Source organism: Fistularia commersonii, chromosome 17 (genome assembly GCF_037954325.1).
Source record: "Fistularia commersonii isolate RoL2024-O1a breed Wild chromosome 17, RoL_Fcom_v1.0, whole genome shotgun sequence".
NCBI lineage: Eukaryota > Metazoa > Chordata > Actinopteri > Syngnathiformes > Fistulariidae > Fistularia > Fistularia commersonii.
Genome location: NC_141300.1, coordinates 2931120 through 2951956, shown reverse-complemented (window position 1 = coordinate 2951956; position 20837 = coordinate 2931120). Strand labels below are relative to the sequence as shown.

General features: G+C 39.2%; 1 protein-coding gene across 1 annotated transcript in view; it reads left to right on the top strand.

The window, feature by feature from the left end:
• elmo3 (engulfment and cell motility 3) overlaps positions 1-20837 on the top strand; it is a 28209-nt gene that overhangs the window by 5383 nt on the left and 1989 nt on the right. The window contains exons 2-19 of the mRNA XM_086163591.1: positions 1124-1230; positions 5507-5547; positions 5689-5761; positions 5980-6030; positions 6531-6700; positions 10329-10428; positions 10553-10704; positions 11873-11951; positions 12529-12579; positions 12668-12790; positions 13402-13524; positions 13645-13749; positions 14018-14126; positions 14228-14364; positions 17278-17441; positions 20240-20352; positions 20436-20540; positions 20707-20786. Of these exons, the coding sequence (XP_086019717.1) occupies positions 1153-1230; positions 5507-5547; positions 5689-5761; positions 5980-6030; positions 6531-6700; positions 10329-10428; positions 10553-10704; positions 11873-11951; positions 12529-12579; positions 12668-12790; positions 13402-13524; positions 13645-13749; positions 14018-14126; positions 14228-14364; positions 17278-17441; positions 20240-20352; positions 20436-20540; positions 20707-20786 (1854 nt within the window). The 5' untranslated portion in view covers positions 1124-1152. The remainder of the gene's footprint in view (positions 1-1123; positions 1231-5506; positions 5548-5688; positions 5762-5979; positions 6031-6530; positions 6701-10328; positions 10429-10552; positions 10705-11872; positions 11952-12528; positions 12580-12667; positions 12791-13401; positions 13525-13644; positions 13750-14017; positions 14127-14227; positions 14365-17277; positions 17442-20239; positions 20353-20435; positions 20541-20706; positions 20787-20837) is intronic.

The following is a 20837-nucleotide window of genomic DNA, read 5'->3' as shown; positions in this document are numbered from 1 at the left end:
TATACACATACACATACACATACACAGAAGACAGTCTTAAAAGAAACCATTAAAAACAGCAATAAAAGTGACAAAGTGGTTGAAGTAAAAAAATGAAAAATAAAATAAAGGATGTTGCGTAGCACCAAACCCAGCCGCAACAGGCACACCACACCTCAGTGTTCTCCGATGAGGTATTTTAGCCCAACACCGCAAAACCAAGAGAGCGCCAAGAAAGTAATGGCAACAAAACCAGGACACACACCTACACTCCTCATCCAGGCAAACCTTCTTATCTAAAACCTGTCCCTCCAGGCTAAATCTTGACTTCTGAGCAAAAAGAAACTATGTTCTGGAGAGCATAACTTCCAGTTTATATTATTTTAGAGACTTGGTAACAAAAACACAATGAAAGAGGAAAATTCAGTTTTTTAACTTCATATTTAGACTTTTTTTTTTTTTCATGAGCCTCAAGAAGACCATGACACATCTTGCTCTGTTGTTAAGCCACAATAGACACTGATTTCTTTTTGATGCAGTCCTGTCGTGTTTCTGTTGTAAAAATATTGGCAATTTTTCTTTACTCACATAGTTTGCATATTGATCATAACAAACTTTTGCTTCTGTTCTGCCCTCTGGCTCATTATCCCAACCACATGGTTTCATATATAGCTCATGGGATTTGTGAACCTACTAGGTTTAGACTTAAATTTGTCATAATTAAAAGTCTGCGGTTTAATAAAATCATCATATAAAAAGTCAAATCTTAGATGAGAAAGGACATTAAGGAAGTCCAGTTGCCATGCGAAGATTTATCAGAAAAAAACATGAATCACATGACTGACAATTTCTAATCATTAAATAAGGGCCCAAGGACATTAAACTCCCCCTTATTTCTTTTGTATGCTGGTTGAACATTTTTAATGGTCTTTAACCAAATTGCAGTAAAAAGGTCACATTTAACCTTTAAGGTTTTCACTTAAAATGCAAATATAGAACAGTGAACCCTAAGGTCAACAGTAATTCAGTTAAGCATAGCAGAAAGGGTTCATTTGTGTTCAGGGTATGTGTTCCAAGAATCAGATTTCAATGATGTCACTCAAGTTCATGACCAAACATATTTAAATGCCTTATCTTTTAACAGGCATATTGGTGACATCGAGAAGTTCCAAGATGCCACAGCAGAAAGACATTGTGAAGATAGCCATCCAGATGCCAGGGGCTTACCCCCAGCTCATACAACTGGACCAAGTAATATACACGTGCATACACACACACACACACACACACACACACACACACACACACACACACACACACACTCTTATAATGTTGTTACTATGCTACTATTGTATAGTTCCAGTTTGGCTTGACTTAACTCATTTTGGTTTGGTTGGTTTTCATAGCCATCATAGCACAGAAATGCGAAATTGCCATGTAATTATTTTATATGCGACACTGTCCATTGATGTCATGTTTTACTATCCACTTTGCTTGGCTTGGTACTGTCTATTAGGACTTCGCTTAGGGTGCAGTTCTGCAGGGTCAATCTCCAACAGACCTCCAAACTTCATGTGGCCTTCAGATTAGCTCAAGAACAGTGCACAGACAGTTTCATAGAATGGGTTTCCATGGCCGAGCAGCTGCATCCAAACCACACACCACGAACATGAGATGTAGTGGTATAAAGCAGGCCACCAATGGATCCTAGAGCAGTGGAGATGCGGTATCTGGAGTGACAAATCATGCTTCTCCATCTGGCAATCTGATGGATGAGTCTGGGTTTGGCAGTTGCCAGGAGAACGGCACTTGTCTGATTGCATTGCGCCAAGTATGAAATTTGGTAGAGGGAGGATTATGGTGTGGGGTTGTTTTTTTAGGAGCTGGCTTGGCCCCTCAGTTAACTCTGAAAGCTTCAGTATAGAAAGACATTTTGGACAATTCCATACTACCATCTTTGTTGGAATAGTTTGGAGCTGTCCCCTTCCTTTTCCAACATGACTGTGCACCAGTGCACAAAGCAAGGTCCATAAAGACATGTATGACAGTCTGGTGCAGATGAACTTGACTGGCCTGCACAGAGTCCTGACCTCCACCCAATAGAACACCTTTCTCCCCAAAACAAAAATGATTATAACTTATGAGGTACAGCCAGATTTGTATCATTCTTAAATTCAACCAAGAGGCTGAATGTCAGCAAGACCAGGGAGATAGTGGTTGACTTCAGGAGGAAGATGGACACGCCAGCACAGCCTCTACAGATCAGGGTTGAGGTGGTTGAGAACTATAGATTCCTGGGTGTTGTGATTGACAGCAGACTTTTCAACATAGAGTCTGTATACAGGAAAGGAATAAGCAGAGTGTGCTTCCTTAGGAAGCTCAGATCATTTGATGTATGCAGCAAGATGTTAGAGATCATTTATCAGTCTGTCTACAATGTAATATTTTTCGCAGCTGTGTGTTGGGAGCAGCATCAGAGCCAGAGACTCCCGCAGACTAGACGGTGTCATCAGGAGAGCTGGCTCTGTGATTGGTATCAGGATGGAGAACTTTGAGATTGTGGTGGAAAGGAGGACGTTTAAGAAACTGTCGTCCATCATGGACAACCCTGACCTCCATCTCACAATGGATAGACAGCAGAGCAGTTTTTCCAGCCGACTGTTACAGCTCTGTTGTTAAATGGAAAGATACAGGAAATCTTTCCTACCTCATGCAATAACCCTATACATAATTAGTTACTGCGCTACTTCACATTGCCACTTTGCCACATTGCTTATTATTTATTCCTGTATATTGGTAGTATGGAGAAACTCTTTTTAGATTATACTTTTAAACTCCAGAGTTTATTTATTATTTATTTTTCACATGTATTTTTAGCTTTTCTTGTCCTTGTATGTCTTTTTTCTGCTGCGAAGCAATTTCCCAAGCATGGGATCATAAAAGTACATCTCATCTCAAACCTTGCAAAGGTTGCTTGAAGTTTCTAAATGACCTTAGTGCTGGTAGTGGATGGTAGGGGCAACACCTCCAGGAACCGAGAGTAGTACCGGTAGGTGCGACAAGGTAGTTGTTTTTTGTTGTGTTCATGGAGGTCAAGAGCTATTCTTTTCCACAGACGATGGGGCAGTTATACAGTTGAGGGGCTCCTGTTGTTGGTTCTGTTGTTGTTTTTGGCAAGTGTGGTATGATATCACTGTGTGCTTCAGTTCTGTGGAAACTCCTGGTCACCAAACTGATGTGTTTGCCATGTCTCTACACTTCATAAGCCCCTGATGCCCATAAAAGAATTTTGTGTAGGATGTCGGCTCTCAGGGACTGTGAATTGATGAGCCTCCTCCCTCTATGAACAATCAGGCTCTCATTTTTCACCTTCTTATATGCTCTGACCAGCAGTGAGACATTTTCAATGTACTCTGGCCATCCTCTTCTCACAAGTGGGATGAAAGACTGCAGTTCCCAGTCGGCTGCAGTGGCAATTTTTATGCTTTTATGTGGCTACATAGCACTCTAACTCTCTAGGTGTATCAATCACTTCTTTTGTGTAGATTTGTGGGCTTCAGGACAAAGCATCATCGATGAAGAGAGTTTTTCCAGGCATGTATTCAGCCACTGGTTTGTACCTCATGAGCCTCATTAATAGGTGCTGACATCTCTGAGGAACGTTGTAGAAACTCTGGTTGTTAAATGACAGTAGTGGTTTGTGATCCGTCTCAAGTCTGAACGTATCCAAGCCACATAGATACTCATCAAACTTGTTACAGGCCCACACACCTGCTAGACACTCCTCTGTCTGGGCATTACATGTTTCAGCCTCAGATAGACACACCTGGGGCAGTGAGCTATACCTAAGATCCTTTCTTCTGTGTGGAGCTGGAGCAGTACAGCTCCCAGTCCATAACAGCTGGCATTGGCAGACACAGCTATGGGCCTCATGGTGCGATGAAAGGCAAGAACCGGTGCCATCGTAAGCATCCTTTTAATGTTGATTGCTGTGAATGGCCCCAGGTCCAGATATTCTTGGTCTTTAGCAGCTTGATCAGTGGTTGGCCCTTGGTTTCAAGGGCTGGGATGAACCCTCTAAGGTAATTCACCATATCAAGGACTCTCAAGTTTCTGCATGTTTTTAGACGACAGTAGCTGGAGAATAGCCTCAACTTTGTGTGTGTGTGTGTGTGTGTGTGTGTGTGTGTGTGTGTGTGTGTGTGTGTGTGTGTGTGTGTGTGTGTGTGTGTGTGTGTGTGTGTGTGTGTGTGTGTGTGTGTGTGTGTGTGTGTGTGTGTGTGTGTGTGTACTGTATTTATAGCAGAGTATTGTCTGAGGATTTCCTCCTCATTTCAGATCAAACTTCAATCAAATAGGTTTGTTCAGTGTGAAATCAACCAAGTTTAGTTACCATGATGAGGTTTTTCACCAAGTATGTATCAACATTTTAACAACTAACAAAATTTTACTTGAAATTTAATATTTACATTCACACATGAAAGTATTGATTCTTATTGATAAAAATAGTTTTTTTATGTTGTACACTCTTTGATACTTTATAAATCAGAAAGATTAACTCAAAATTCTTGAGATGTTGCTGCTTAAGTGAAAGAGGCTTTTGACAAAATAAATAAGAAATACTGATATCTAGAGTTTTGATAGACAAGAGTTCAGTGTGAAATGAGGGGCATTCACATTCCAGATTTTAATTAAAACATGCCATTTACAGTGTATATGTTGCCAAGACAAAGTTAATGACACAAATCTGCAGTATGTTACGGGGAAGATAGTTTTGGTAAACCACTTTAGGTAATCAAATCTATGACAGTACATAATAAAATATTTAACTGATGTGGAAACACAACACTCATATCAGACTGTCAGGTAACACATTTTGGTAGAAATTCCCATAAGAAATGGCCATCATCATAAAATGTGGCCCCCAAAATTCTGATTTTAAGATTTAGTGAGACATGGATGAGGGGGTTTGTGGTACAAACATATGATCTTTGCACCAACTTGTTAAGTTAGCCTAGAGCAGGGGTCGGCAACCTTTGACTCTCAAAGAGCCATTTGGACCCGGTTTCCACGGAAAAGAAAACACTGGGAGTGTTTTGACATCTAAAATCAAGGTACCACTGAACTGTATATATTGTTTTTTCTCACCTTTACACTTTGTATAAACAACTATATTTTGCCTACCTGGGGTTGAAAGTCTCGACAAATTTAGAACTAAAATTTAAAAAAGGAACTAATAAGATAGATTTCAATTAAATTCTTATAATTTATTTTCCCAAGCCACTTGGAGCCGCAGTGTAAGGATGAAAGAGCGGCAGGATGCCGACCCCTGGCCCAGAGGGAACTCGAGGGTTTTCCTTTTTTCCGCAGAATTACTGTTATACATTCAGATTAGCTGTCAAAATATAACCTATAAAATGTAAGAAATGTGTTTTCAAATCCTTTTGTCAAAATATACGTTATTGTAATGTCACTGTTGTCACTGCCTGTATTAATTAAACCATGTTTTATGCTCTCTATTGAGTAGAAAAAGCCTTTGTCTGCTGTTTTAAAAGAGGTCTGTGATCGGTAAGTAAATGTTTCACAGAAGTGTCTCCTTTGAATTAGTTCATTACTTCATTACCATATTAAGTGTAGTATTTATCTTGGTTGGTCACGTCTGTGTGCATTTCTGTGTATGTGTGTGGACATGTATGTGTATGTTCTCAGCTGGAATCTCCCGGGTCCTGAAAATTATGCCCTGCAGTATGCTGATGGTGTGCAAACGTATATCACTGAATCGGTGAGTAATAAAAATGTATCGATAGTGATCAACTTGATTCTATTTATTGTTTAAATGCATCTTGAAAACTTTAAAAAGCAGTCTGTCCCGAAATGCTGTCAACTTCTGTCAAAATTGTTTGACTATTTGTTAATGATAGCAAGATTTTAACACCTTTTACCTTTGTAGACTGTATAAATATATGTATAAATGTATGTGGCTTTATTAATGTGTTGTAGAATCGCCTGGACATTAAGAATGGCTGCATCCTGCGTTTGACAAAGGCACCGGTGAGTAGAATTAGTAACAATCTTAGTAACGTTTTTCTTTCTTAATTTTCCTTCTGTTATGCTCCTTGAGTTGTTTATATCTCATTATATTATTGTTTTGCCTCCAGCTGTCTTCCTCAACCAAAGTTCAACTTTTTAAATGAGGCAAAACTTTTGCACTCCTGGAAACCAGATGAATCTGGCCACTGTTTCATTCATTCTACTTAACTGTCCATCCCTCATTCTGCCAAGCCAAGTTAACTAAACATGATCAAGAGCATATTCACTCAGAAAAAAAGACGATATGAATTGGTCTGAATGAGCAATTCACCTTGGTCATTTATGTTGCAAAAATTAAAGCTAAGTTTGCACAAATATGGAGCCTATTGCTGAATATGAAAATTTTATGTTGAATGATGGAATTTCCCCACTGTGGGATGACAAAACAAATATTCTATTCTATATGATGTGTGCAATCATTATTCTAATTGCTTGTTTTTTAATGATGCTGGGAAATTCAGGGGCGCTATGCAGAGGACTTGTACAAGGGCATCCAGAGCTTGGACACTGGTGTCCGTTGTGATTCGCTGAAGCAGCTGGCTGGTATTTCCACAGACGTGACTTTTGCTCAGGAGTTCATCAGTCGGAATGGACATCTCTTATTGGTCAAGATTGTACAGGACTGTAAAGAGTGAGTACTTATCTATAAAGAGTATGTATGTATGGACTGAGATGGTTTTGGGGGGAATTGCATGCCAAACAGCAGATCCCACAGTCCAAATATTGCTATTTTCATTTGTTATCGGATAAGTCGGTGGTATTCATGCCTTTGGCTCGTGCATTTACTCTATGCAGGAAAAAATGTTAGGGATCAAACTTTTTGTGAAAAGTGATTATTTTTGCTGCTTTTAAGTTTTTTAGATGATCTTACTTTTGCCTAACATCTACGTTTCCATACTATCACTGATTTTTTTTTGTTTCAGTTTCCTGTCTTCTGTATCCATCCTATTAACATTGCAATTTTCAGCGCTCCTTTTACTCTAGCCCTACTAATGTTAAAAATTCCAGTTCACCAGACCATGCTCACCCCGATCATCCACAGGTGATTACCTTTTGGCTACGCTCTTCTTTTGCTTTTGCCTTCTTCCTGCTCTGAGAATTTTTCTTACTTTGTTAGAATGTCCAGAATGCACTATTTCACTTGCAGTCCTCTAATTACCAAAAGTGAATGCAGATTCAACATTTTGATTAGTTGGTGATTTTTGGGAAAAATGTATCAGTATGTAAGCCTAATTTGATTATTAGTGAACACACGTTACAGTTTGTTCTTTTTTGATAGCACTATACTGTTCTGCTTGTTCTTCAATTTTGAGTACTTGTATTAGTTTTCTTCTTCTCTTTTTGTCATTTCCCTTCAGGGGTTGCCAGAACGAATCAACCTTCTCCATCAAATGCTATTCTCTGTATCCTCCTCTCTCACACAAACTACCTTTATATCCTTTCTCACTACATCCATAAATCTTCTCTTTGGTCTTCTTTTAGACATCCTGCCTGGCAGCTCTCAATTCTAGCATCCGTCTGGCAATATATTCACTAACCATCTCAGCCTGGCTTCTCTGACCTTCTCTTCAAAACATCTAACCTGTGCTGTTCCTCTGTTAGACTCATTCCTGATCCTATCCATCCTGGTCACTCCCAAAGAGAATCTCAACATCTTCATTTCTGCAACCTCTAGCTCTGCCTCCTGTCTTATCGTCATTGTAACTGTTTCTAGGCAACACAGCATTGCTGGTACACTGTCCTGTACACCTTTCCTTTCATTCTGGCTGATAGTCTTCTACCACATAGTGCCCCCGACACTTTTCTCTAAGCATTCCAACCTGCTTGAACCCGTCTCTTCGTCTCTTTTCCACACTCTCCGTTGCTCTGGACTGTTGACCCCAAGTACCTGAAATCCTCCAACTTCTTGATCTCCACTCCCTGTAGCCTCACCGTTCCACCCGGAAGTCATCCTATAAACCACCATCCTATGCTGTCTGGCTACACTCTCACCTACAACTACTTTGCAGTCCCTGATCTCTTTCAGGTTACCTCATCTACTTCTCTCACTCATATCCCACCTGCGGAGCATAGCCACTAACAACCCTGAGCATCACACCTTCAATTTCCAGTTTCAGACTCACAAGTCTATCTGACATTCTTTTCACCTCCAGAACATTCCTAACAAACTCCTCCTTGAAGATAACTCCTCCATTTCTCTTCTTGTCAGTACCATGCTAGTACAACTTAAAGCCTGTTCCTAAGCTTTTAGCCTTAGTACCTTTCCACGTGGTCTCCTGGACAAACAGTATATCCACCTTCCTTCTGTTCATCATGTTGACCAGCTCTCTACCTTTTCCTGTCATATTCAAAGTCGCTACTCTCAGTCCCAGACTCTTGCCTTTCCTCTTCTCTCTCTGCTTCCAAACACACCTTCCTCCTCTCCTTCTTTGACCCACAGTTGCCCAGTTTTCATTGGTAACATGTAGGTCCTCGTTACCAATGGCGGTCATTGGTAATGATGGTAACGACCAATGGCCTTGACCGATCCGGTCTGAGATCATTAGAAATCATTCCCATGTTTGGTTTTGGCAAAAGTTTTACGCCGTATGCCCTTCCTGACGCAACCCTCTGCATTTATCCACGCTTGGGACTGGCTCAGGGAGACATTGGCCCATGCCCCCCCCCCGAGGCTGGCTTAGGAAGACACTGGCCTGTGCTGCCCTGAGGCTGTATTTCTTGTATTAGTCTCCTGTGAGAAATTGTTAAACCTCTGCATTTAACCCATCATGGATGAACCATGAACAGTGCTAAGCCATGGAATAGCACCCCTGGCACCGTTATAGGTTCAGTGTCCTGCTCAACAATACTTTGGCAGGCTAGGTGGCGGTCAAGAGCCAGGAACTTTCTTGTTCCAAGACAAATGCTCTTGGAACACCTGAGCCAGGCTGTTTAGATTTTACAGCTGACTTACATGTTACTTAAATGTTCAACACCTTTTGCTCAGAGCATGTGTATTTCAGCTAACTTCCCTTGGACATGATTGTTTTACCAATCACTCTTGATCAGTGAAGTATTCAAAGCCATAGAGGAATTGATGTTGAATGCTGTTTAAATGCCAAATGTAGATTACTCACATCCTACTCAGCCAAGTGAGAGCTGAGATAACGAAATGACAGATTGTGAGAAAGAAAGGGAATGTGAAAAAGAAATCTTGTACAACCTAAGCAGACAGGGGACCGAACGGTTAATAGAGGATTAGGGTGACGCTGCAAGTAATTAGCTGTTTCCCAGTTGTGTAGCTGTGAGGTGGAAGTACAAAGCTGACAATATGTGGGATTAGAAAATTTTCTAGTAACAGACAATGTGCCAGCAATTTCGAATTTGAAGTTATTTCAATTTGCATTCAAAACCCAAACAGTTTTCATCATGGGAGGTTATTTCAGTGGATGGCCTTCCACAACCCCTTGCAGCAAGCTGATTTAACTGTTTATTGTGTAGAGAAAAGCATATTAGTCCTTTTAGAGCATAAACAGTGTACTTCATTTAAGTCTCAGCCAGATACAGTGTTTTGTCAAACATTATTTTACATTTTGTGAAAATGTTGTATTAATGTATTGTATTTATTATCTATTCATTTTAGGGTCTGCCACTGACTTTCTATAGCTTGTGATGAACAGTAGAAGTTCAGAAGGTCTATCAATCTATCTTATGGCAATTTTTTGACTTGGAAGTTTCCTAGATTTTTCTTTGATTGTATTTTATGTGTAAATTTGGTTGATCACAGTATTGATAAATTCATTTGATGGTACGTTGCAATGTCAAATAACAGATTTTTATGTGTGAGCACAACTTCAAATATCAGCCATTTTATTTAAAATACTAGCAACAGCAGATACTTATAGTAGTGGTCCATGTTTGGCTTCTAATTAAAGATGTTTTTTCTGTAAATTGAAATGATAAGTTATGTTTTTAAATTTACATGAACAAACCATGATCACATGTAAATAAAATTGTGAATACATAGGAAATATTATCACTGAATCAATATCATTATCCAAGTGTAATTTTACCACATATTTCTGATACTGCCTTTGTACTTCAGCTTTAAATATATCACCTCTTAAATATTACAACTTTTTATCAGTCACTTCAGGGTCAGAATCAGCAGTGGTCATGATTCCAGTCACAGATTAAGCCAGAATGTCTGAATAAATGTGTATGAGAGGATTTATCTGCTTGTTACTCACATTTTATGTATGCCTGTCTTGATTGTATAGGATTGCACAGATCATGGCCCACACACTTACTAGCTTTATGGAGCTCATGGATCATGGGATAGTTTCTTGGGAAAACCTCTCATCAATATTCATTGAAAAGGTGGAGTTATATTTTACCTATTGCATGTGAACTGCTTATGTGATTATTAATTTTTAACTATCAAATTTTAACTATCAAAATACTGCTGTTTTTCCAACTTCCTTTCTTTCTTCCTCTTATTTAGATCGCCAGTTTTGTAAACAGTAAGGCAACAGATGTGTCAATCCAGCAGGTGTCCTTAGACATCCTTGAGAGCATGGTTCTGAGCAGCCACAGTCTCTTCCTACAGGTCAAACAAGAGGTCACCATGGAGAGGCTCGTTGCTCATCTTCAGATGTAAGAAATCAGTGGGCTTTTGAGGCCAATAATTATTCTGTTGAATATTGAAGAGGTTCACAGTTAAATTGGCCAATGAGAAGCACTACGCATTCCAGAGCAACCCAAGGCATGATCTTTTGAAAAATTTAACCAAAGGTGTTTTTTTAAACCTTTACTTAACTGAAAAACACGTAATACATCTGGCACGCACCGCATACAGGAAAACCCAGATTCCAAAAAATGTTATTTATACTATTGAAATTTTTTTTTTTTTTTAAAGACCATAGAATCATTTTTGCAGTTCGATTCAAGAAAATAAATCTAATTTCTTCCCGTATTACCGTTATTTTTTTCATTAAATTTATGTCGATATTCATCCCATGTTGTTCATGTCCAAAGAATTAGGTATGAACAACAAAATACTTGGAGCCTACTGAAATGCTCAGAATACTCATTTAAGGAAGTTCACTACTTCTATATAAGATTGTTCATTATGTTATTGTGAGAAATTCACAAATTCAAAGAGATTTCAATATCTAAAGGTTCATGCTAGTCGCTAAAGTGTCATAGCATTAGAACAAACTGTATGTAAGGGACAAGTGTGAAATCCACCACAAAAAGCAATATCCCTTTTAACCTTCCGGCAACATCGCATTATAAACTAGTATGATTCAATAAGGATAAACTTACTTGCCTTAATACTTGATCTTAACTCATTACTACCTAGGCTTAAGGGTATTGTTGACACTTTGTGTTTATTGTTTAGTGCCCATGTCGTGGGCAATTTGCACTTTTGTGAAAGCATTATTATGATTAAAGTTCGGTTCTGGTTTCAGAAACAGTTTTTATACCGTCAGATGTCTTTTTTGGGACTGTTATTTCTTATTCCAGAAAGACAATGAGAGGTCACATTTTGCTTAACTTCAACAGTGTGATATTGTAAGAGAAGTTTGTTGGTAGTAGTCTGAGCAACATGCAGTCAATTTTTAACTGTCATTCATCGTAGCACATAATAAGACACAAAACAGGAATGTTGAGACGTGTTTGGTAACCCAGTTCGTATGCAATGTCTCTGCAACAGAGTTTATAACATTCTTATGTATAATGTTAAGATAATTTCAGACATGAATGATTTTTTTGACAAAAAATTGTCACATAAGTTGTGTGTGTTAACTCTGCCCATCAGGACAAATCAGCAGCTCCAGACCAAAGCCATGGCATTACTTTTGGCATTGCTACAGACAGCTGGGGACTCAGACAGACAGGTTCTTCCCTGTTTTGCTTTTACAAATCCAAATGCCTTACTTTGGTTTCTAGTAACAACATGTGGACAATAAGTAGTAGTATTCTGGTTTTTTTTCATAAGTGGTATTCTTATAGTGAATTTTTTATTCCATTCAATTCCATTTTTTTTTTTACGTTTTAATTCCTGACTATAGAATAAGTGACCACCAAGGGAAGCAAACAATACCTTATGTGACTGGTATGCATGAAGTTTTGGTCAGAGGGGGATTATTTGTAACATGTAGATAGCAGTTTAAATGCTGCAGACATGGCTTCTTAGAGGCAGTTAACAATGTCTGCTCATTTTCACTGGCCATACAGTGGAGCCTATCTCTAAGGGTGTTCTCCTCCTTTCCCTTCATTTCTTCATAAATGATTTTATGTCTCTTTTTTCTTACGTACAGACTACACACTTTAGTGATTGAATTTTCATAAAGAAGACTTTTTATTAATGCAATTTCCAGTAAAAGTCAAGGCAAAAAATATCTGTTCTCACGTAATTTTTTATGGCCCACAATCGCCAGCCATGTAACATTTTCATTCTCTTTTTGTTCCCAGGAAATGTTTGCTTTCCTGAATAAGAAGAATGTCCGTCAGTACATTTATAAAGTAAATTCATCACTACATTAAAATGTAACATTACATAAAAAAAGCCCTTCGTGGTATGAATGTTAATCCACATGTTGGCCAATTACAGAACATCATTCATAGTTCTGGTTCAGTCCAAGATGAGATGGCCCACTACCTCTACGTCCTACAGTCAATTACCTTGAATGATCTTGAGGCTCGGATGAGGACACCACTGGACTGCTTTAGCCAGGTAAGGTATTAATCAGAATCAGAATAGCCTCCAAATTTTCTCTTTCGTATCAAGGTGCACAGAGTACTGCCAAACTTACTTCGTATTTTCATAATGGATTGGTCTTACTGGTGGTTAATGTCAAGATGGCTGAAAGGAAATGTATTATTGTGGTCTTATTGTTATTTGCAAATGGAGTAGGGGTTAGATGTTAAAACTGAATTAAATTTGTTGGTTGAACTTGGTGTGGATATTCATTCATTAATTCATTTATTCATCATATTTAAACAGATAGATAACAGGCTGACTTCTGTAAAGACACACACGCTCAAAATAATTTTGACCTTTCAAAAAAGGTGGGCTTCTGGGAATGAACACGGAGCACTTCATATTGTTTCAAGTATCAAAACCAACCTAAGCAATCCTGCCAGTCCTGTATTAACATAGAATACTTCATTTCTGGAACACTTTATGTGATTTCTGATTTCAGTGAGGACCAATTTTAAATTTTGGGCAACATTGTCATGGGCAATTGCACCACAAATAATAAAGGTTTTTATTCTAGGTGGTTATATTTAAATATAGCATTCATAAAACACTCAGATTTGTCATATTCCCCCCCACCATTCCAGGACCATAGAGACATTCTTCATAGTTTGCGACAAGCAGCATTTGAGACAGAAAGTGACCACAATCTGAGCCACGAAAGACGACGTTCGCTCTGTGCCAAGGAATTCAAGAAATTGGGCTTCTCTGTATGTGTTATCTCCAAGAGCTTTCATGCAATACTTTATTTTCAATTCACCATATTGTCTGATTATAATACATTTTAGTCAGTTGTTTTTTTTCTTTTACTTTTTCTTTTTTTTCCCCAGAACAACAGCAATCCTGGTCAAGACCTGTTGCGAACACCACCAGGACTTGTAGCAATGGACACAATGTCTTATTTTGCCACACGTTATCCTGATGCCTACAGCAGGGTAGGTATATGTTTGATTTCATGATATATAGTCTTTGCGGAATGAAAGTTGTTCCGTTTCTGTACTTGAAAGTATGTGCCTTGGGTTGAAGGTACATAAGAAGGTTGGGGAAGATTGAGGATGACATAAAATAATATAATTGTTTGACTTTAACTACATTTTCAGAAATATCTTAAAGCTGCTTGAATATAAGTATTTCTCTGCTATTTGTACCAGGAAAAGATTAACTATGTAGTTGCATCCCACCCCCCCACCCCCCTTTGCTTAGTTTGTCTTGGAGAACAGCAGTAGAGAAGACAAACATGAATGTCCATTTGCCAGGAGCAGCATCCAGCTGACGCTCATCTTGTGTGAAATCCTTCGTATTGGAGAGACCCGTGAGTTTTTCACAAATACAGCACTCCAACTTTTTGTACAAACTGTGCAAATAAGAGCTACACAGCAACTTAAGTGATTTACTCTTCTGTTGTGTAAACAGCCTCAGAGACCGGATCTGACTACCATCCAATCTTCTTCAGCCAGGATCGGCTAATGGAAGAGCTGTTTTGTGTTTGTATTCAGCTGCTCAACAAGACCTGGAAAGAGATGAGAGCCACACAGGAGGACTTCGACAAGGTACAGCAGCCAAATCAGCAAACGCAAAAAAAAGGTCGTCTGGTAGTGAATTACAAGCCCTACAGCATGCCTTGCCGAAACGGACCTTCTGCAAGCCCAAATGCCTTGGATCTTTTTCATTCATTTATTCACTCATTCATTCTCTATACCGCTTTTCCTGCACTCAGGGTCTTGGGGGGCTGGAGGCTATTCCAGCAGGTGAGAGGCAGGGCACACCCTGACCTGTTGCCAGTCGATAAGAGGGAGGGCCACATACATAAAAATACAACGGTTCACTCCCTCATGGACATGTCAGATGAATTCTCCAGTTCACCTCCTGCATGTTTTTGGTTTGTGGGAGGAACCCAAGCAGATGATAAAAGCCACAGTTCTCAAATACCTTTTTTAAATTTGAAAAGCCAAACTGTGACTGTTATTTGCATACCCGATTCAATGACAGTTGCTGCATTGTGGGTTGGTCAAGCATAGTGCATGCACGTCCTCAGCAGACAACTGTTTTTTGTCAAGCAGATATATTTACAGTAGATGCCTTGAATAATCACTTCTATATCTTGCACCAAACTTAAAAAAATTTAATTCACCACAAGGCACCACACATGTTGTTCTTTTTATTTGTGATTATTTTTTGAACATGTCACACAGAAAATACTTGCGGCTTCAATATCTGCACAGTTTTATATTGCAGGGCTTTGAATCTTCCTCTTTTGCCTTTTGGCTGTTCCCTTCAGGGGTTGCCACAGCGAATCATGTGCCTAACACTCAACTCTGGATCCTCTTCTCTCACACTAACTAACTTCATGTCCTCTCTCACTACATCCATAAATCTCCTCTTTGTTTTTTCCTGTAGGGCTCTTGCCTGGCAGTTCAAGCCTCAGCATCCTCTTACCAATAGATTCACTATCCATCCTCTGTACATGTACAAACTATCTCAGCCTGGCGTGTCTGACTACATTTCAAAAACCTGTAACATATACTGTCACTCTGATGGACTCATTCCAAATCCTTGGGACTTTCAATGAGAACCTCAACATTTTCATCTCTGCTACCTCAACCTCTGCCTCCCCCCTTTTCCTTTGTGGCACTGTCTCTAAACCACACAATATCACTGGTCTCACCACTATGTTGTACACTTGTCCTTTCAATCCGGCTGATTCTCTTTTGTCACACTTCACACATGATGCTTTTCTCCACAGTTTCCAACCTGCTTGCACACATCTCCTTACTTCTTTTCTTTTGTATTTTGCTCTGGACTACTGACACCAAGTACTTAAAATCTTCCACCTTCTTTATCTCTACTTTCTGTAACCTAACCATTCTACTTGGTTCCCATTTTATTTACACACATGTATTCTGTCTTGCCACAGCCAGTCATTCCTCTTGTTTCCAGCGCAGGCCTCCACCTGCACCACCTCTCATGCACCTCTACTGCTACTTGCCTCTCTCTATGGACAGATCTTCCTTCCCTCCTTCTCTGACCCAAACTACACCACTACTCACAAGTACTCTCTAAGTTATCTGTTCCGCTTGCAGTTGATGTTAACCCGGGCCACGACCCATCTGGTATGCAAGCCGTATGTTTGATTTGCATGTTTAGTTTGATAGGGTTGTTATATCAGACGCCTTCCCTGACACAACCCTCTGCATTTATCTGGGCTTGGAACTGCCACCAGGGCTTGTGCACTCTTATGGCTACATTATTGCTGGGCTTTTAATAACTTTTTATTATTATTTATTTTTAATTTTATTTTGAAGTTTAAATGTGACCTGCAATCCAAGCCTTACCGCAAGACTGAGTATTCATCAGTAGTTTTTGTGTGTTTTAGAATCTAAACCATTGGTTATTTGAATTCCGTTGTTAAGACTCAAGCAGTTTTTGCTCCTGAAATCTGTTTTGTAGAGCTAATTGATGTTTGCATTTTAAATTCAATTATTTTTTTCGATTTTTCATTAAGCCATGAAGTATTTTAAGTTTGTTTGTACATAAGGAATATTTTACCCCAAAATTTTCTTATTCACTTACTCACATTCCTTGAGAATTGGCGAAATTTGGTTTGCAAACATAAGTTTGAATCATATACTTGGCCATTCAGTCGGGAGATGGCACTAAGATCTTTTTGTTTTATTGTGAGTTTTTTAAGTTTTTGACAATCTCAAGATTTTTTAGTGTGACAGATTATGACTCAAATGAGGACACAAATGTTGTAATTGCCGATGACAAAAAAGTAAAATAAGTGAATACCACCCAAAAGGCACCATTCAGCTTGTAAACATTTAAATAATGTTCTAACAGGCACACAATTTCAATAACTTCTCTCTTGCCTTTTTGTATTAATCTGCAAAATCTTTTAACTTGTGATGTGGGAATAGATCCAGTAAAATAGGTATCATTACTGATTGAGGTAATTTTCTGTGACCAACTGGTAATTATTCAATCACTTCATATTTGGAGGTAACTTATGCCAAAGTTGGTTTATGACAGCTTTGTTCTTGCTGACTGGTTTGAAATAGGAGCCTAGCAGTTTATTCCTGTCCTAAAGAAAAGTTAAAAATATTAAGTTAGAAGCATTTGCTGACCCAAATGGAACAAATTTCAATTTTATAATATTGTTGCTTTGTCCCTGTTTGTTAATAGGACATGCTGTCCTCAGAGTGTGAATTATTCAATCACTTTTATTTTAAAATACCCTAATCCATGAACACATCTCAATGCAAAGCCACATGAGTGGAATACACAAACAAAAAGTTATTAATAATAAACCTAAATCAATTTGCCAGACTCGTTTACTTAATTTTTTCGTTACCTTGTTGATGCAATGCAATGTTACTGCACTGCGGGACAAAAGCTCTCATAAGTGGACCTATTTCTTATATGACAGTGGATGGATTCTATGTTTTAATTTCTTCATGTCCTAGGTAATGCAGGTGGTGAAGGAGCAGATAACCAGGACGTTGTCCAGTAAGCCAACTTCTCTGGAACTCTTCAAAAACAAAATAAATGCTCTCAACTACAGTGAAATCCTCAAACTGCGGCAGACAGAACGGCTACATCAGGAAGAGACTCTTGCTCCTCCAGTACTGTGAGTTGAAGGGTCAGGAGAGGCTTGATGAAAATCAATCATACATTTGGTACATTTTGTGCCCTTAATATTTTTGAATTATAGATTTTAGCTACATGGCACCTGTCCCTTAATTCAGAGTCTTATACTGAAAATCTACAGAAATATCAAAATTGTATTTTATGGAAACAAATCGAGTATACAGCCACATTACTGCAGGGGATGGGAATGGGCAGTGATCGAAATTGAATGGGATATGTAAATAAGTGTGCTGTTGTGCAGGAATAAGGTTAAATGGGGTAATGTTAATGTATGCATTTGAAGTAAGTCACCTGGGTTATAATCTCAATAGGTAATTGTAAGGCCAATGTGTGAATAGGTCGGGAAATAAAAGAAGTCTGTTAGTTCACTTGAGCTAGAACTTGGATGGGTGTGGCCAGGGCCTGGTGTGGCTTGTAGGGTGCAGATGGATTTGCATGTATGCTTGTTGATCTGTCTTGGTACTGATCTCAGCACAGTTGTTTATAAGTGAAAGATTGTTTTCAAAGGCCCCCTCCTCTGCTCAGTGAAGGTCTACCCATCTTGACAGACGTGGCTTCTTTGACTCCTCAGGAGAACAAAGAAGCCATCTTTACTGAAGAGAGGATGGGGCCCTCGACTCAACCTTTTGAGAAATTCTGAATCAGAAAAAACTTCCAACATAGGTGGGGGCGCCAAATTCCTTTTTTTCCCCAAACAACACACACATAACAATAAACACATTAAGATGACAAACCCCATTCATTAAATTTATATTTAATGAAAATTCTCAAAAATTGTTTCTGAACTGAAGGAGCACATTTTCTAGGAAAGAAATTACAGGTCAATAAGAATCTGATTCCCTTGTGATTTTGCAAGTTCTCCCACTCAGAAATCATGGAGGGATCTAAAATTTTCATCGCTGGTGCATTTCCGTTGTGAGAGACAGAAGCAAACAAACCAAAAAAATTACACAATCAAATAAGTATTTGCTCCCTTTAATCAAACAAATTTAATATTTGATACAGAAGCCTTTGATAACAATTACGGAGGTAAAAATTTTCCTGTAGGTTTTCAGTAGGTTTGCACACACTGCAGCAAGGATTTTGGCCCACTCCTTCACACAGATCTTCTCTAGATCTCTCAGGTTTCGGGGTTGTCGCCGAGCAACATGGAGTTCCAGCTCCCTCCAAAGATATCCTATCGGATTTAGGTCTGGAGACTGGCTGGGCCTCTCCAAAACCTAGATATGCTTCTTACAAAGCCACACCCGGGTTTTCCTGGCTGTGTGCTTCGGGTCATTGTCATATTGGGAGACCCAAACACGATCCACCTTCAATGCTCTGGCTGAGAGAAGGAGGCTTTTGCCCATTATCACACGATACATGGCCCCGTTCATCCTCTCCTTCATACAGTGCAGTCGTCCTGCCCCCTGTGCTGAAAGACACCCCCGGAGCAAGATGCTTACACCCCCATTTGTCACTGTAGGTATGGTATTATTGGGATGATTCTCATCCTTCTTCTTCCTCCAAACACGGCAAATGGATTTAAGACCAAAAAGTTCTATTTTGGTCTCATCTGACACCAAAACTTTCTTCCACGAGTCCTCTGGATCATCCAGATAGTCCCGAGCAAACTTCAGACAGGCCTTGACACGGGCTGACTAAAGCAGGGGAACCTTCTGAACGATGCATGATTTTAAACCATTACATCTCAGTGTAACACTGATAGTAGTCTTGGAAACGGTGGTCCCCGCTGTCTTCAGGTCATTGACCAGCCCCTCCCGTGTAGTTCTGGGCTGATTCTTCACCTTTCTTAGCATCACTGATACCCCATGAGAAGAGATGTTCTGTGGGGCCCCAGTCTGAGGGACACTGACAATCATCATTAGCCTCTTCCATTTTCTGACAATGGCTCCAACAGTTGTTCTTTCTTTACCAAGCTGCTTGGCAATTGCTCTGTAGCCCTTTCCGGCTTTGTGAAGATCAACAATTTTGACTCCTGTGTCTTTGACAGCTCTTTAGTTTACTCAATGTTGGCTGCTACCCTTTTGACAGATTGTGGGGTGCACAGGTGTCTTTAAGAAAGCTAACAACCTCAAATAGGTGCTTGTCAATTAGAATGATGAGCAGAGTGTAGTTGGACTCTTTAAAAGTAGAGGAACAGGTCTTTTGTGGGTCAGACATTTGTCTGATAAGCAAGGGATCAAATACTTTTTAGAACCTGTAATTTACAAATAGATTGTTAAAAAAAATGATCATATAATGTGATTCCCAATTTATTTTTTTTGGCTTGTCTCTCACAGTGGAAATGCACCAATGATGAAAATTTTAGACTCCTCCATGATTTATATTTGGGAGAACTTGTAAAATCACAGGGGGATCAAATACTTCTTGACCCGACTATAAGTTGCTGCAAAACTTATACTATACTGAAAAATGACACATTTGATGCTTTGAAATTTCTCTCCATTATTTATAACAAACAACATCAAGTCAAAAACAGTTTAGCACATTTACCCTCTACTAAGCAATGTCTGCTAAACAACATGCTCAGACGCTGTATTGACTACTCATCTCCCACATTCGTATCTACCCTGATGGCGAGTCAGCAGCCTTTTGCACATCTCACCAAACTATTTTGTGATTGGAATTTTGTAAAATGTAAGGGGCAGCCAGGCATTCATTTGTATTCTTGGCCAAGTGACAGTGTAGCCATCCTTATTTAATCTTACAGTTGAAACAATGATGATGTTAAAACAATGTGATTAAGCATTCCCCTGTGTATTTTCTTCTCTTCAGTGAGCTCAAAGAACGCTTGAAGCCAGAGCTCCTTAAGTTGATCCGCCAGCAAAGACTCAACAGGCTGTGTCAGGGGACAAAGTTCAGAAAGATTAGCAGCCGACGTAGGCAGGGTGAGACAACACCGTATATATACACACTATAATGTCACAGGTCTGCTTTTGGAAGCTACCATAAGTAACTTTCTTATTGACAGATAAATTATGGTACTGCCGGTTGTCACCAAATTACAAGATGCTTCACTATGGAGATGTGGAGGAAGATGTAGACAGTCCCCCGATTGAAACACTACCAGAAAAAAGTAAGTTGAGTGCTAGCGTCAATGCAGCATTGGAACAACCTTTCTGTTAATTAAGATAAGCAGAATTTAGTGAACATTTCTACAGTCAGATACGTTGATTTAATTAAGCAATGCATCTGTCTTGGCTAATTTGCTCGCTATTTTTATTTTCTTTTTTTCCTTTCAGTCCCAGTAGCAGATATCAAGAGCTTGCTGACAGGGAAAGATTGCCCTCACATGAAGGAGAATAAAGGCAAACAGAACAAGGTTGACAACTCTCCTTTCATTGTGTTTATTAGGAAATAATGATATTTATAT